This window comes from Oryctolagus cuniculus, chromosome 4, assembly GCF_051225735.1.
Source record: "Oryctolagus cuniculus isolate XC-2025 breed Fujian yellow rabbit chromosome 4, ASM5122573v1, whole genome shotgun sequence".
Lineage (NCBI taxonomy): Eukaryota > Metazoa > Chordata > Mammalia > Lagomorpha > Leporidae > Oryctolagus > Oryctolagus cuniculus.
In genome coordinates, this window is record NC_142870.1 from 81,092,921 (window position 1) to 81,106,780 (window position 13,860).

General features: G+C 51.2%; 1 protein-coding gene across 1 annotated transcript in view; it reads right to left on the reverse strand.

Annotated features, from left to right (window-relative positions):
- HEG1 (heart development protein with EGF like domains 1) overlaps positions 1-13,860 on the reverse strand; it is a 91,777-nt gene that overhangs the window by 19,924 nt on the left and 57,993 nt on the right. The window contains exons 12-14 of the mRNA XM_051859197.3: positions 13,547-13,681; positions 8,629-8,671; positions 8,094-8,131 (exon numbers count right to left, since the gene is read on the reverse strand). Of these exons, the coding sequence (XP_051715157.2) occupies positions 8,094-8,131; positions 8,629-8,671; positions 13,547-13,681 (216 nt within the window). The remainder of the gene's footprint in view (positions 1-8,093; positions 8,132-8,628; positions 8,672-13,546; positions 13,682-13,860) is intronic.

A 13,860-nucleotide genomic window follows, 5' to 3' on the forward strand; every position in this document is an offset into this window, starting at 1 on the left:
GTTTCCTCCTGACATTTGTCAGCAAAACTCTCAAGCAATGGCCACTTCTTCCCCTTTCCCTTCACAGCCTGACACTCTGCCATCACTGCTAGTGTTTTCTTCATCAAACCAACCTATTCTGGGCCTTAGGCCTTCCATTTGTTTTTGTTCAAATGTTTATTTGGGTGGAACCTTCTGGACTGTCTGCTAGTCAACCCCCTTTAAGGAACTGTTCGCCTCCCTCCATCTGCCATGGGGTTGGTAACTCCAATACCATCCCTGACCACAGCTGATTGGGTGGGAATAAGCACATGATACAAATTGGACCAATTCCTTCCTTCCCAGGGGTCTCAAAGTGGGAAAGAGAGAGAGCCTTCTCTCCCAAAATGTCAAAATGCTGAACCAGTGACAGACACTCAAGAGCTGTTCAGTGGCCCTGTTGTCCACCATGTGGTCTGGGAAGGAGAGAAAGCCAGTGGCAGACACACACAGCAAAGACCAAGGGGAGATGCCTAGACCAGATGACGCTCACATGCCCTGAAAAGACAGCCCTACCTCCAGCTGCCAGGGCTCCCCGCAAGTGCCTGCCTCCTGCCGGCCCTTCCAATAAACTCCTTGTTGTTAAACCACCTAGGCTAATTTGATCCAGAAGAATCTTAACCAGCCAATACGTCTTCCCATAAAACTCTTGATTACAGAACTTTCTAAGTAGCCACATGGGTTTTATCTTACAATTCACTCAGTGCTCCTCACTTTCCCCCTCCGTGAGCTCATCGGTGATGTGTGGTGAGAATGCCGCCTTTTCCCATCTGTGATCACTGCATTCTTTTTTGTTTTCCCTTGCGCCCTCTGGCAGTCTGTGTGTGGACGTAGCCCGTGCCTTCGGCCTTCCACCGTAACAACTTCCCACGTGACTCTGCCCCTTCCGTCTCATCAGAGTCCCTCCTCGGGGAGAGAGCAGACGGAGAACAGCCCTCTCCTCTCTGCAAAGCCCGCTTCCTTTCCCTCCGGATGGAGCGGAGGCCGGTCACGATGGAACGAAAGGGCCATTCTGAGCTAAGACTTCCACCTGATGTCTGGGTAATCAGTCCTCCCTCCTTCCTCCCAGGCAGCTACAGGTTCCTCCTGGATGCTCGTCTGGACTGACTCCTGCCAACACACAGCATCTCCACGGCTCTGAATCGTTTCACAGCCTGATGCAACAATAGGGTGAGCACAATTAAATGATCATTTATACTGCTGCCGCTGCGGGACAGTGGGTTGGTTTTTCACATTTAACATGATTTATTTATTCCATGATAAAGGCAGCAATGACAGAGGTCTCCAGAAAGACAAACATCAAGTGCATAAGTTAGGGCTGTACGACAGCAACTATTAATTTTTTTTATTTTTTTATTTTTGCAAGAAACAAGGAACCAAGCAGAAAGAGGAGATCACAAGGCATTCAGGGGAACAGGCCTGGACTCTTCAGAAATGCCAACAGGGACGACAGTGAGGGGGCGGTCCTCGGCTGGGGGGGCAGAGGCAGCAGGACAAGTAGGTGTGGGGCGTATTCTGGTGCCACGGGAAGAGGACTGTAAGTGGGAAAGGCAGGCTCTAAAGCCTCCCTGGCCTCACTCGGGCAGGGAGTCCCCACTAAAGAGATGCAGAACCTCTGAGTGGGCAGAGTGGCCTACAAAAGGACATGTGGTGAATAGGAAAGAACCTCGGATAACAATGCCTGTGGCCAGAGGAAAGCTGGCTAGGAAAATCACATAAGCTCTGTAATCACAGGATGATAACAGTTATAAAACACAACAATGGCTTAAGTATGGGGACATAAAAAAGACTTTGAAAAGGTAGCAAGAGGGCAATGCTTAAGTAAACTACACTATAATATAGAACTATCAAAAATGGCATTGTGGGGCAGTGGGCTAAGACACCACTAGGAATGTCTGTATCTCCGATCAAAGTGCTGGTGTGGGTCCTAGCACCTCTACGTTCCAACAGAGCTTCCTGCTGATGCATTCTGGGAGACAGCAGATGATGGCTCAAGTGCTTGTGCCCCTGCCACATGCACGGGAGACCTGGGTGGAGTCCTGGGCTTCTGGCTTTGGCCTGGACCAGCCCTGGCGGTTTTGGACATTTAGGGAGTGAACCAGTGAATGGAAGATCTGTGTGTGTGTGTGTGTGTGTGTGTGTGTGTGTTTCCAACTCTCTCTTGCTCTCTCAAGTAGATGAAAATAAATAGCATGTTTTTAAAGTAATATTATGGAATTATGTAAATAAAAACATCCTACAGCTTACTAGGTTTAAAAGCAGGTTACAAAACAGTGTGTTCAGTGACATACAATTTCTCTTGAAAAGAAACACACAGGGGTTGGCATTGTGGTGTAGTGGGTTAAACCCCTGCCTGTGATTTCATGTCCTGGCTGCTCCACTTCTGATCCAGCTCCCTGCTAATGCTCCTTTGGAAAGCAGCAGAAGATGGTCCAAATGCTTGGGCCCCTGCCACCCACGGGTGAGACTGGGAAGAAGCTCCTGGCTTCTGGCCCAGCCCTGGCCATTGTGGCCACTTGGGGAGCAAACCAGTGGATGCAAGATCTTCTCTCTGCCTCTCCCTCTCTTTCAAATAAAGAAATAACTTTTTTGAAGATACACACATACTTATCTCTGGAAAGATATATAATACCAGTGCTCAAACTTTCCTAAGCATGCAGTCTGCAGACTGACCCAGTCTCTGAGCCTGGTTACCCTCCAGATTCTGCTTCGGGAGGTCTGAGAAGATCAGCCTGAAATTCTTCACTTCCAACAGCTCTTGGGGAATATGGATGCTGCTGGCCCCGGGGCCGCCCTGAGCAGCAAGGAAAGAGGATGTGCAACGGGCGACGAGACTGGGTACTTCAGCTCTTGTCTTCCCTTATGTCTACTATCTGATTAAACTGAGTTTTCTTAATGAAAGAAAAATTAGTGGGCATGCACTTAACCTATTTGAAAAAGAGGAAAAGGTGAAGCAAACCACAGCACCATGGCAGATATTATAAAACCGTGAGGGGGAAGTCACGTGGCTTCGTGAGCGCCAAGAGACACACGAGACATACATGCCCACAAAAGGGGTGGCAGCAGGCCAGGAGAGGCCCCTGAATCACAACAAATGTGGGGCCATCTGACAAATGGCGGGAGCAGACAGAACTGTGGGAACCTGGGGCAGAACGAGACACAGACTGCAAGGGAAGGAAAGAACGGGGAGAGCAGCGCTAAGGCCAGGGTAGACCTGGTGGCCCTGGCTCGGCCACGCCAACGGGGCCTGCGTTCCTTCAGGGCCTGAAGACCTGGGTGGAGGGCTGGTCTGCCCCTTCCCAGTTTGAAGGAGAGTCTCTGAGGAACAAGGACAAACACTGACAAAGGCAGGGCACACATTACGCCTCAGCCGGAACCTTCTGGCATTGACGACTGTGAGGAGTGCAGCAGTAAGGGACACAGGAGTGTGTACCTGGCTGGATCGGCCTCCCTCACTGGACTTGGGTCGAGGGCCCCAGGAAGTCTGCCTGAGAAAGCAGCACCTCTTGCCTGTGGCAAAATCCAGCCTGGGTCCCAGCGCCAGTAAGGTGCCAACTGTCTCTAGGGGCAACAGCAGGAGCAACAGTGGTAGGCAGCCAGACCCCTGCCGTCCGGCACAAGGGCACAAACGAATGAGGGGTCCACACTCCCCAAGCTCTATCAAGGTCACTGTGGACGAAGTCCAGATCTGTTTTTAAAGACTTATTTATGTATTTGAAATGCAGTTCCAAGGAGAGATCTTCCATCTGCTGGTTCACTCCCCAAATGGTTCCAGCAACAAGGACTGGGCCAAGCTGAAGTCAGAAGCCCAGTGCTCCAGCTGGGTCTCCCACATGGGTGGCAGGGGCCCAAGCATTTGGCCGTTTCCTGCTACTTTCCCCGGTACATTAGCAGGGAGCTGGACAGGAAGTGGAACAGCCAGGACTAAAATCAGTGCTTTGACAAGCTGTGCTGGCATCCCAGGTGGTGGCTTAACCCACTGCACAACAACACCAGTCCCCTGGTATTCCTGATTCCTTACATAGCACCCAGGCCTGGTCAGACCTCAGATAAGGAAGCAGGTGGCAAGTGGCTCCATGTATAAAGTATTATGGTAAATAATGACTCATCAAATATTATCAGACACTGGGAACTGCTTTGCAGCTCATGGAGATATCATGTCATAAAGTGATATTCACACAGCATCACAGAGCTCTCAGGAGTCACCACACTGTAATGATAAGCTGCCCATTACACAAGGTGGCTGGGACCTAGCCGTCCAGACAGGCGTCTGCCCTCTGCTGGACGTAAGGATGGTGACTGGGACAAAGCGGGAGGAAAAGGCAGTCTCTGGGATCAAAGAGAAGTCCTGGCTCCTTCCAGGGCCCCATAAACACAATGAGGCCAATTTGACTTTTCTCCGACACAGGTTATTAAAGAATAGCAGACGGATGTAGGGGGATAGCATCTCCAGACATACAGTATTTACCAATCTCCTGAGGGGAAAAAAAAATCATCGGCGCCACATAGAACTAGAAAGGTTCACACGCGGGGCCAATGTTGTGGCACAGCAGGCTAAGGGACTGTTGGGGACGCCTGCACCCTGTACTGGAGAACCAGTTAGAGTCCCAGCTACCCTACTTCCAATCCAGCTCCCTGCTAAGGCACCTAGGAAGCAAGAGGTGATGGCCACCCAACCATGGAGGAGACCTGTTTGGAGTTCCTGGCTCCTGGCTTAAGCTTGGTTCAAACTTGACTGTTGCAGGCATTTGGAGAATCAGCAGATGGAAAATGTCTCTCTCTCTCCCTCTGTCACATTGCCTTTTTTTTTTTTTCAGATTTATTTATTTATTTGAAAGTTACACAGAGAGGGAAAGGCAGAGAGAGAGAAAGAAAGAGGTCTTCCATCCACTGTTTCACTCCCCAGATGGCTGCAACACCCAACACTGGGGCCAGGCAGAAGCCAGGAGCTTCTTCCAGGTCTTCCATGAGGGTAGCAGGGGCCTAAGCACTTGGGCCATGTTCTTATTTTCTAGGCCATTAACAGGGAGCTGGATTGGAAGTAGAGCAGCCAGGACATGAACTGGAGCCCATATGGGATGCTGGCATCACAGGTGGCGGGTTTACCCACTACTACAACACAGGCACCCATGTTGCGTTTCAAATAAACACTTCTTAAAAAAAAAAAAAAGAAAGTGGCCGGCGCCTCGGTTCACTTGGCTAATCCTCCGCCTGCGGCACTGGCATCCCAGGTTCTAGTCCCGGTTGGGGCGCCGGATTCTGTCCTGGTTGCTCCTCTTCCAGTCCAGCTCTCTGCTGTGGCCCAGGAGGGCAATGGAGGATGGCCCAAGTGCTTGGGTCCTGCACCCGCATGGGAGACCAGGAGGAGGCGCCTGGCTCCTGGCTTCAGATCAGCCATTTGTGGGGGTGAACCAACGGAAAAAGGAAGACCTTTCTCTCTCTCTCTCTCACTGTCTAACTCTGCCTGCCCCCCCCCCAAAAAAAAAAGAAAAAAGAAAAAAAGGCATTCCTATATGGAAATTCTCTGAACATAACTGAACATAACAACACAAAGACCCTGAACTTAGTTGAGAAACTGGCTCATCTACCAAGTGATTTTTTAAAAGCTTTAATAGGAGCCAGCACTGTGGCGTAGCAAGTTAATGCCCTGGCCTGAAACGCCAGCATCTCATATGGGCGCCAGTTCGAGTCCCAGCTGCTCTACTTCCGATCCAGCTCTCTGCTATGGCCTGGGAAAGCAGTAGAAGATGGCTCAAGTCCTTGGGCCCCTGCACCCGCGTGGGAGGCCTGGAAGAGCTCCTGGCTTCTGACTTCAGATAGGCGCAGCTCTGGCTGTTGTGGCCATCTGGGGAGTTAACCAGTGGATGGAAGACCTCTCTCTCTCTCTGCGTAACTCTGACTTTCAAATAAATAAATAAATCTTTTAAAAAAATCAAAAAGATAAATCTTTTTTTTTTTAAAAAAGCATTAAGGGCCGGTGTCGTGGCTCACTAGGCTAATCCTCCGCCTGTGGCACCAGCACCCCGGGTTCTAGTCCCAGTTGGGGTGCCGGATTCTGTCCCGGTTGCTCCTCTTCCAGGCCAGCTCTCTGCTGTGGCCCGGGAAGGCAGTGGAGGATGGCCCAAGTGCTTAGGCCCTGTACCCGCATGGGAGACCAGGAGAAGCACCTGGCTCCGGGCTTTAGATCAGTGCAGCGCTGGCTGTAGCAGCCATTTGGGGGGTGAACCAACAGAAGGAAGACCTTTCTCTCTGTCTCTCTCTCACTGTCTAACTCTACCTGTCCAAAAAAAAAAAAAAGCAGTAATATTATCTTAAATGGAGTCTTACGGCATCCTGAGGGACAGCTGCAGAGTTCAGGGCTGCTCACCCACCACTCAGTGGCCACAGGCTGTTACTTTAAGCATTTTGGGGTTGGCACTGTGGCGTAGCAGGTAAAGGTGCTGCCTGTGGCACTGGCATCCCATAACAGCCCTGGTTCGTGACCCAGCTGCTCCACTTCCCATTCAGCTCTCTGCTAATGTTCCTGGGAAGGCAGCAGAGGATGGCTCAAGTGCTTGGGCCCCTGCACCCACGTGGGAGACTCAGAAGCAGCTCCTAGATCCTGGCTTTGGCCTGGCCCAGCCCTGGATTTCACAACAATCTGGGGAGTGAACCACTGGATAGAAAACCTCTCTCTCTCCCCTCTCTCTCTGTAACTAACTCTGGCTTTCAAACAAATAAATCTTTTTTATAAAGTGTTTCTGTGGGTCCCTCCCTTTCTACTCAAATGACTAAACATATTTGCTTCTGGAAATGTCTCCCTCGTCTGAGCCGACCTATGGTAACCTCTTGACCGTCTGCAGTCAGGATAATCTAGGTGACCAATCCCATCATTGTCCTGACCAGATATGTAGCTCTAAGTCTCTGGACTCTAGCCTGAGAGTAGCTTCTTGCTGGGGACGCCAAGGTAATTTACATCAGTTTTGTACCTAATATTGAATTTGTTTTATTTTTATTTATGCTCACTAAAAGTCCCAGAATGAAACTTGCTAACAGAAAAGCTTTATGAACAATGACAATACCACTGAGGATATTTAAAGTAAGGCATCCCATTGGGCAAGAGACGAGGGGCTTTTATACACATCAAATAAAACCACGTGTACTTAGAATATGAACCACTGGCCCTCTCATCTGTAAAATGGAGGACAAAGTTGCAATAAAGATTTGACTGTTAATTATTCCTATTACAGCCCATCATATCCTAGCTCCCAAAATTTCTTTCATAATTTTGAAGGTCACTTCAATTTCTAATGTCTCAAAATAAGAAAAGCATCAGTGGGAAAAAATATCGTCACTGAATCACAGGTGCTTTTCTCAAGTAACTGAGTCAGGTGTGACAACAGCATGCCTGCCGTCAGCACCAGCCTGGCGCTGGTCTCCAGGCCCGGGCCCTCGCTGGAAGCACAGGGAAGCCTCCCACCCGCGCCCAGGTTCTCTGTCCAGCCTCGTCCTCACTGCAGCCCAGCTCACCCGCCTTAAGCCACCTGTTTTCCAACCCTGGCAGCTCCCGCTGGTCACCACCACAGCCTCAACTCCAAGCCTGAGGTTCAAAGCCCCTGCAGTTCGGTCCCCAGACACTTTGCCAACTCAACCCACCACCGTCTGCCTTCCTCTATGTATACTCCAGCCATTATAAACTGTCCCCACAACACCACGGCCCCTGGCTGCCCCAGGCCTGAAGGTGTTTCCCTCAGTCTGGGATGTCCCTGTCTCCCCACACCTGCAAGCCAGACTCTTTCTAAGCCTTGCTCCAAACCCAGCCCCTCCAAGAAGTCCCAGGGTGTCCTTCCATTCTGCGCTGAGTGCGGTCCGTGCCTGCAGATGTCAGACTCCCTGCCTGTTCAATACTCGGCAGAGTCAGGCGATCCAGAGACTTTATCTCCCCTCCCAGAGCCTGAGCCCCTGGACAACGCCAGGCAGGCCACCCAGCAAGGACCTGGGGGGCAGCGGCATCAAACGTGAGGGAAATGGAAGGAGAGAGCACCGTGTGCACTGACAAGGGGCGGGCGGGGGAAGGGCCCCACTTCTGTACTTACGGTTTCCACAGTTGAGACCACCAAGGCCAAATGGGCAACTATAAATCCGCAAAGAAAAGGGAGTAAGAGTTACTTTCAGATCTCGAAAGAAACAATTGAGTCTATTTCCAGTAAGACTTGCATCAAACCCATCAGAATAAATGAACATGGAGCCGGCCGGCGCCGCGGCTCACTAGGCTAATCCTCCGCCTAGCGGCGCCGGCACACCGGGTTCTAGTCCCGGTCGGGGCGCCGGATTCTGTCCCGGTTGCCCCTCTTCCAGGCCAGCCCTCTGCTGTGGCCAGGGAGTGCAGTGGAGGATGGCCCAGGTGCTTGGGCCCTGCACCCCATGGGAGACCAGGAAAAGCACCTGACTCCTGGCTCCTGCCATCGGATCAGCGCGGTGCGCCGGCCGCGGCGGCCATTGGAGGGTGAACGAACGGCAAAGGAAGACCTTTCTCTCTGTCTCTCTCTCTCACTGTCCACTCTGCCTGTCAAAAAAAAATAAAAAATAAAAAATAAAAAAAATAAATAAATAAATGAACATGGAGCCTACCTCATACAGGTTTCATTTTCAAGCCTATATCCATCTTCACAGGCTGAAAGACAAAAGGAAAACTCAAGAATGTGCATATTTACCTCCCTTGGCCCAAACCTATAGTTAATTACACGCCTAGAGTCCACAAAATATTCCAGAACCAGAAGGCTGCAAACGGCTTCAGAATGATCTGTATAACCTGACCTAAATCCTGCTGCCAGCTTAACGTTCTCATCAAGAAATTGTTCCTTGTGGGTCTCAGTCTCCCCTCCCCCCAAAAAAAGAGAGAGAGAATAATAATAATATGTCCTTGATAGTTTCTTGGATGAGAGTAAGGAAAACAATGCAGGCACATGGCTCAGCATACACCTGGCCCGGAGTAACGACGAAATAACTGGTTTTGGTTGTGATTGCTATCCAACAGATGCAGTTCTTTTCAGAAGTTACCTAAAGATGAAAGATGTCCCCATAGAACACCCTTCCATGTCCACAAAGATAAACCTTTCATCCTCTTTAATGCAAACTGAACCTGTCACCTGGGGTTGGTCCCACAGGCCCTGTTCTATGAGGTGATGGAGCTGTGGGGGACACTCTCCGGGGCACCGCTTTGGTGGGTGCCCAGGATTTCATCAGAGAAGGCTCACCCTACATGGTCCGTGCAGGGGTCCTCATGGGCACCTCGTTCAAGACCACAACTCCGGACACTCTGCCGGTGCTGCGTCTGGAACACTGCCTCTCTGCATCGGCAGCTCCAGGTCTGCTTGCTCTGAGAACACTTTCCACACTACACTAAGCTAGCAGAACACCATGAGCCACGGCGCTTAGATGAAAGCTATGAAAACTGGCTTTGTAGACAAATTCCTTGCTGCAAGGAATGACGGAAATCTGATTCATGATTAATGTATAATGTACATTGCATAAAAGATCACGGATAAAAAAATGTGTGGCTGAACAGATGTGAGTGGCGACTCGTGCGTGCAGCAGCGTGCATGATGGCAGGTGGGCTGAGGGCCTCCAGGTCTCGCACAGGCCCTCCGGCATCCTCTGTTACGGACCCGTGCACTGTCAGATTAACCAGTCCTCCTCCTCCGACGTATTTAACATTGGAAGCAAGAAGTTTCTGGTTTCTCTTTTACTCTCCAGGACCATTTATTAACATCACTGGAGTTTCTGGGGACACGGCTGGGAAAACACGGTTCTAAATGAGCTGTCGTTCTCTCATAGCAGCGAGAGAGAGCGAGCTGTGGATGCAGACCCACTGTTCCGCTTGTCTGGGGCGCCATGCCCTTGTATGAGGGCCATTTATCACAGGCAGCAGCAGCCCGGGAAATCCCCATGGTGCTTGCTGTGGGAGACCACGGGCCACGTGGCCACCACACCACTCAGGTCTTGATGAGAGTGCCCAGAGGAATGTCTCGTGGACCACAGTGCCTTGAAAGAGGGGGGTGCTCCTGAGCACTGGTCCTTTATTTCATGGACCCCCGACTCTCCAAAATCACACATCTCTCTCTGCTTCAGTGCTAGGAAGCGCAGTACTTGAACCAGCAGCCTACTTTGGGCAAACACAAAGGGCCTCGTGGTGTATCCTTTTGCATATTCCCTTTCTGTCTGGCCTCAACGAAGCAGTCAGTTTATTTCTCCTTCAACCTGATTTCAATATTTTTAAATCTTATTTTATTGCATTTACTTAACTTTATGTATCCGGTAGAGAATAACGTACCCCACACAGGGAAGGAGAAACAAGGTCCCACCTCTCAACCTTTGCTACTTTGGGTTCTCCGCCTGCAGGCCTTACTCGGGTGGGGCCGTCTATAGGGAAGGAGGTGGCCATTCCTGCCTCTGGGAGCCAGGTGCGGGAAGCTCCCCGCACAGATGGTCCTGCCCCTGCTATGCAGCTCCTCCCTCCACCCAGCTTGGCACCGAGGCGGGCTGATGTCACCCTGTTCTCTTCTATTCTGAATACTTCTTCCCGGAAATGTTTTCAGATCAGATCGACCTCCCGTGCTGGGTGGGAACTCTGCACTCCATGGCTGCCGTCCAGCTGTGCCCAGGGCCCATCTGTTGTCCTGCCTGCAAGTTCAAGGGCTAGGCCATTTGTAGGTTGCCTCCGAAGTGACTGGACTCCTGATGTCACGACATTGTTCTGTTTCAAATGGGCTCAGTCATTCATCAAAGACTGACATCACTGTGTCAGCTGCTGCTCTGCGGCCTCAGGGGAATCTTGTCAGCCAGGCCCTGCTGCTCCTTAGGACTCAGCTTCTCTCACACAGGGGACCACAGATGAAATACATGCGAGGAATGGCCTGCAAACAGACCTAAGCCAGCCTCCCCGGCTGCTATGGGACCTAAGCAAATTTAAGCTTTCTGGACTTAAAATAAATTAACAAGGAGATGGCAAGTCTTACAAACTGTTTTGTTCCCTTGCTGGAAACTAAGCCAAGATGTCCCAGTCTTTCGCTATCACATTTGCTGTTCTATTACCCATGCATTTGTTTAAAAGATATTGTGGAACCCCGCCATATGCGAAGCACTATTCTAGACACGGCTCTGGCTCTCAAGGCACTCGTGGCGTGATGAGACGCAGAACGGATTGTTAGAACTCATCGTGACGCCTGCACGTGGGAAGGGAGCTCAGAGACCTGCGGAAAGGACACTGACTTTAATTGTTTACGTTGCTCTGAAAGCCTGGTAAAAATATCATCAGGACATTTTTACACGAGACACTAAGGAGCACATGGGTGTGTGCGCCCATGTATGTGTGTGTGTGTATCCCACGGAGAACAATGTAGACTTGCTAATGTACAGCTGAAGTTTCAGTGGCTTAGAGACACACACACACACACACACACACACACCCCTGTGTTCCATTCAGACAGAGGACTGACTCCTGACTTAAGATGTCCCAAAGGGGCTCTCAGAAATATGCCTGTGCTCCAGCACCAACGACCAGAAGGGGTCACTGCTAACCCATCAGAGCCCAGCGGGAAGGGCTGGGAGACAAGAAGCTCCTGGACCCACTCATCAGAGGCCTGATGGCCGGACACTGCAGAGGAGGGACTCCGCGGGGCCTGGGCAAGAAGCCCCAGAGCTATTCAGGTTCCCTTATGCGGCTCCTTGCGTCATTACTTGATGAGGTAAGGTTGCTGGTGCCTCTGTCCACCCGCCGGGGAAAGCTTTGACAGCTCTGCTGCTGCTCACGCTGGCCTGGAAGTGACACAATCATGATCGCTGACTTGGAAGCAGAGGCGGCAGGCAGGGTGGCTCTGAAGGTGCCCTCCCAGGGGCTACCATGCCGATTGCCCCACTCCTGTCTACCTTGTGTTTCTTGGCACCCTGAGTCACAAGGATCTCGGTGCTGTCCCCTCCTCACGTGAAGCTGGGCACAAATTCCCACTTCTATTGCAAGGAACGCTTTGTTGGGGCTGGCGCTGTGGCATAGCGGGTTAAAGCCCCGGCCTAAAGTGCTGGCATCCCATATGGGCGCCGGTTCTAGTCCCGGCTGCTCCACTTCCCATCCAGCTCTCTGCTGTGGCCTGGGAAAGCAGTAGAAGATGGCCCAGGTGCTTGGGCCCCTGCAACCGCGTGGAAGACCTGGAAGAAGCTCCTGGCTCCTGCTTCAGATCGGCGCATCTCTGGCCGTTGCAGCCAATTGGAAATGAACCAGCGGATGGAAGACCCCCCTCCTCCTCTCTCTGTGTAACTCTGACTTTCAAATAAATAAATAATAAAAAAAATTTTTTTAGAAAAGGAACGCTTTGTTTTGCGCCAGGTAAGAGGGAGTTAGAAAGCACCCTCTCTTTGTAGCAAGGCAGCAGACTACTGTGGCACTGAGGAATGCTGTGTACCGGCTGTGCACCAGGACCTGTGCCCAACACCGAGAGCTGGGCCTCTTCTTGGAAACCCACCTCCCATCCTGCCTGGAGAGCAGACGATACCGAGTTGAGGGGTTGGAAGTTCCGGACGAGAGCGTGGCCCTGCGATGCACTGTTACCTTCCTCTGAAGCACCAAGTCCATGACAGAAGTAAGTGGCATGTCATCTTGCCCTGGTATACGACTTCTATTCAGATCCCAGGACACCCGTCTCCAGCAAGGTGACACCTGTGCCATGCGCATGCTGGTGGAAGGCAAGGCTCATGGCTACGGGACACCAGGCTTCTGAAGGCCTTCCGTAAGTGGGTGTACACAGTGCTCTGGACTTGAATTACTTTTATTCCAAAGCAATATTCTTGGATTACTCTCATCAAGCAGTCTTTATCTCAAACCAAATGAATTTAAGCTTCCCTTAAAAGGTTAGCAAAATTAGATTTCTGCTCTCAAACACTCGATGAGCTTTTAAAACGATAACTCACTAATTCAACAACCTGGGTAAAATGCAAGAGCAAATACACTCACGACGTTCCCCTGTATGTAGAGTGCCTGCCTTCATTCTCACAACAGCCAATAACGCATCACGGCCAGTTTCATCCAAGAGCAAACAGTGGCTGGCCTAAGACACCACACCACCCGTGAGGCAGAGCCCGGTTCTACCTCGGGTTTCTGAGCCACGGGTGCCCCTAAAAGATCCGGGCCTGGCTCCACGCTGGTGTTTCCACTTTAAAAGATTAGCAGACAACAGATAAAGCTTTGGCAATTCAAACACTCATTTTCTCACTTCCTAAGAAAGCAAGAAAAGGCGGAGCTATCACAAACATTCCATTCTCCTTTCCTTTGAATTGGACGGGCCACACCCGAGCGCCACAGTCAGAGATACCGCTATTGTTCCGAGGAGATAATGTATTCAATCCTGCTGTGAGCAAAATAACAAGGACCAGCACCCCCCAGTCCAGAAGCCTCCCACCAAGAGAAAGAGAGAGAGAGAAAAGAGAGAGCTAGCAAACAGAGAAGAATGGCTCCCTGTCCCCGGCCAGAGCGCGGTGGCCGGCGACGCTGCGTTACCTCGGCAGGAGTGATCCATCTTGTTGAACTGGAAGTAGCCCGACTTGCACTGGCACAGCGCGACGCCATCCAGATCCGTGCAGATGGAGGTCTCCTTGTCACACTCGGGGCTCTTCCGCTTGCACAAGCTACCCGCTGCCAACGGGAAAACCAGACAGTGAAACAAAACAAAAAACTTCCATCCTTAAGACACCCCATTTCTGGTGGAAGAGGCTCTGTGAGCGGCTTTCCAGGAAGTCTCCGTGAGCTGTGGCACCCCGGCCCCTCCTTCCCTGGGGCCGGCCCGTGCACGGTCACTCAGCATCAGTGTTCCC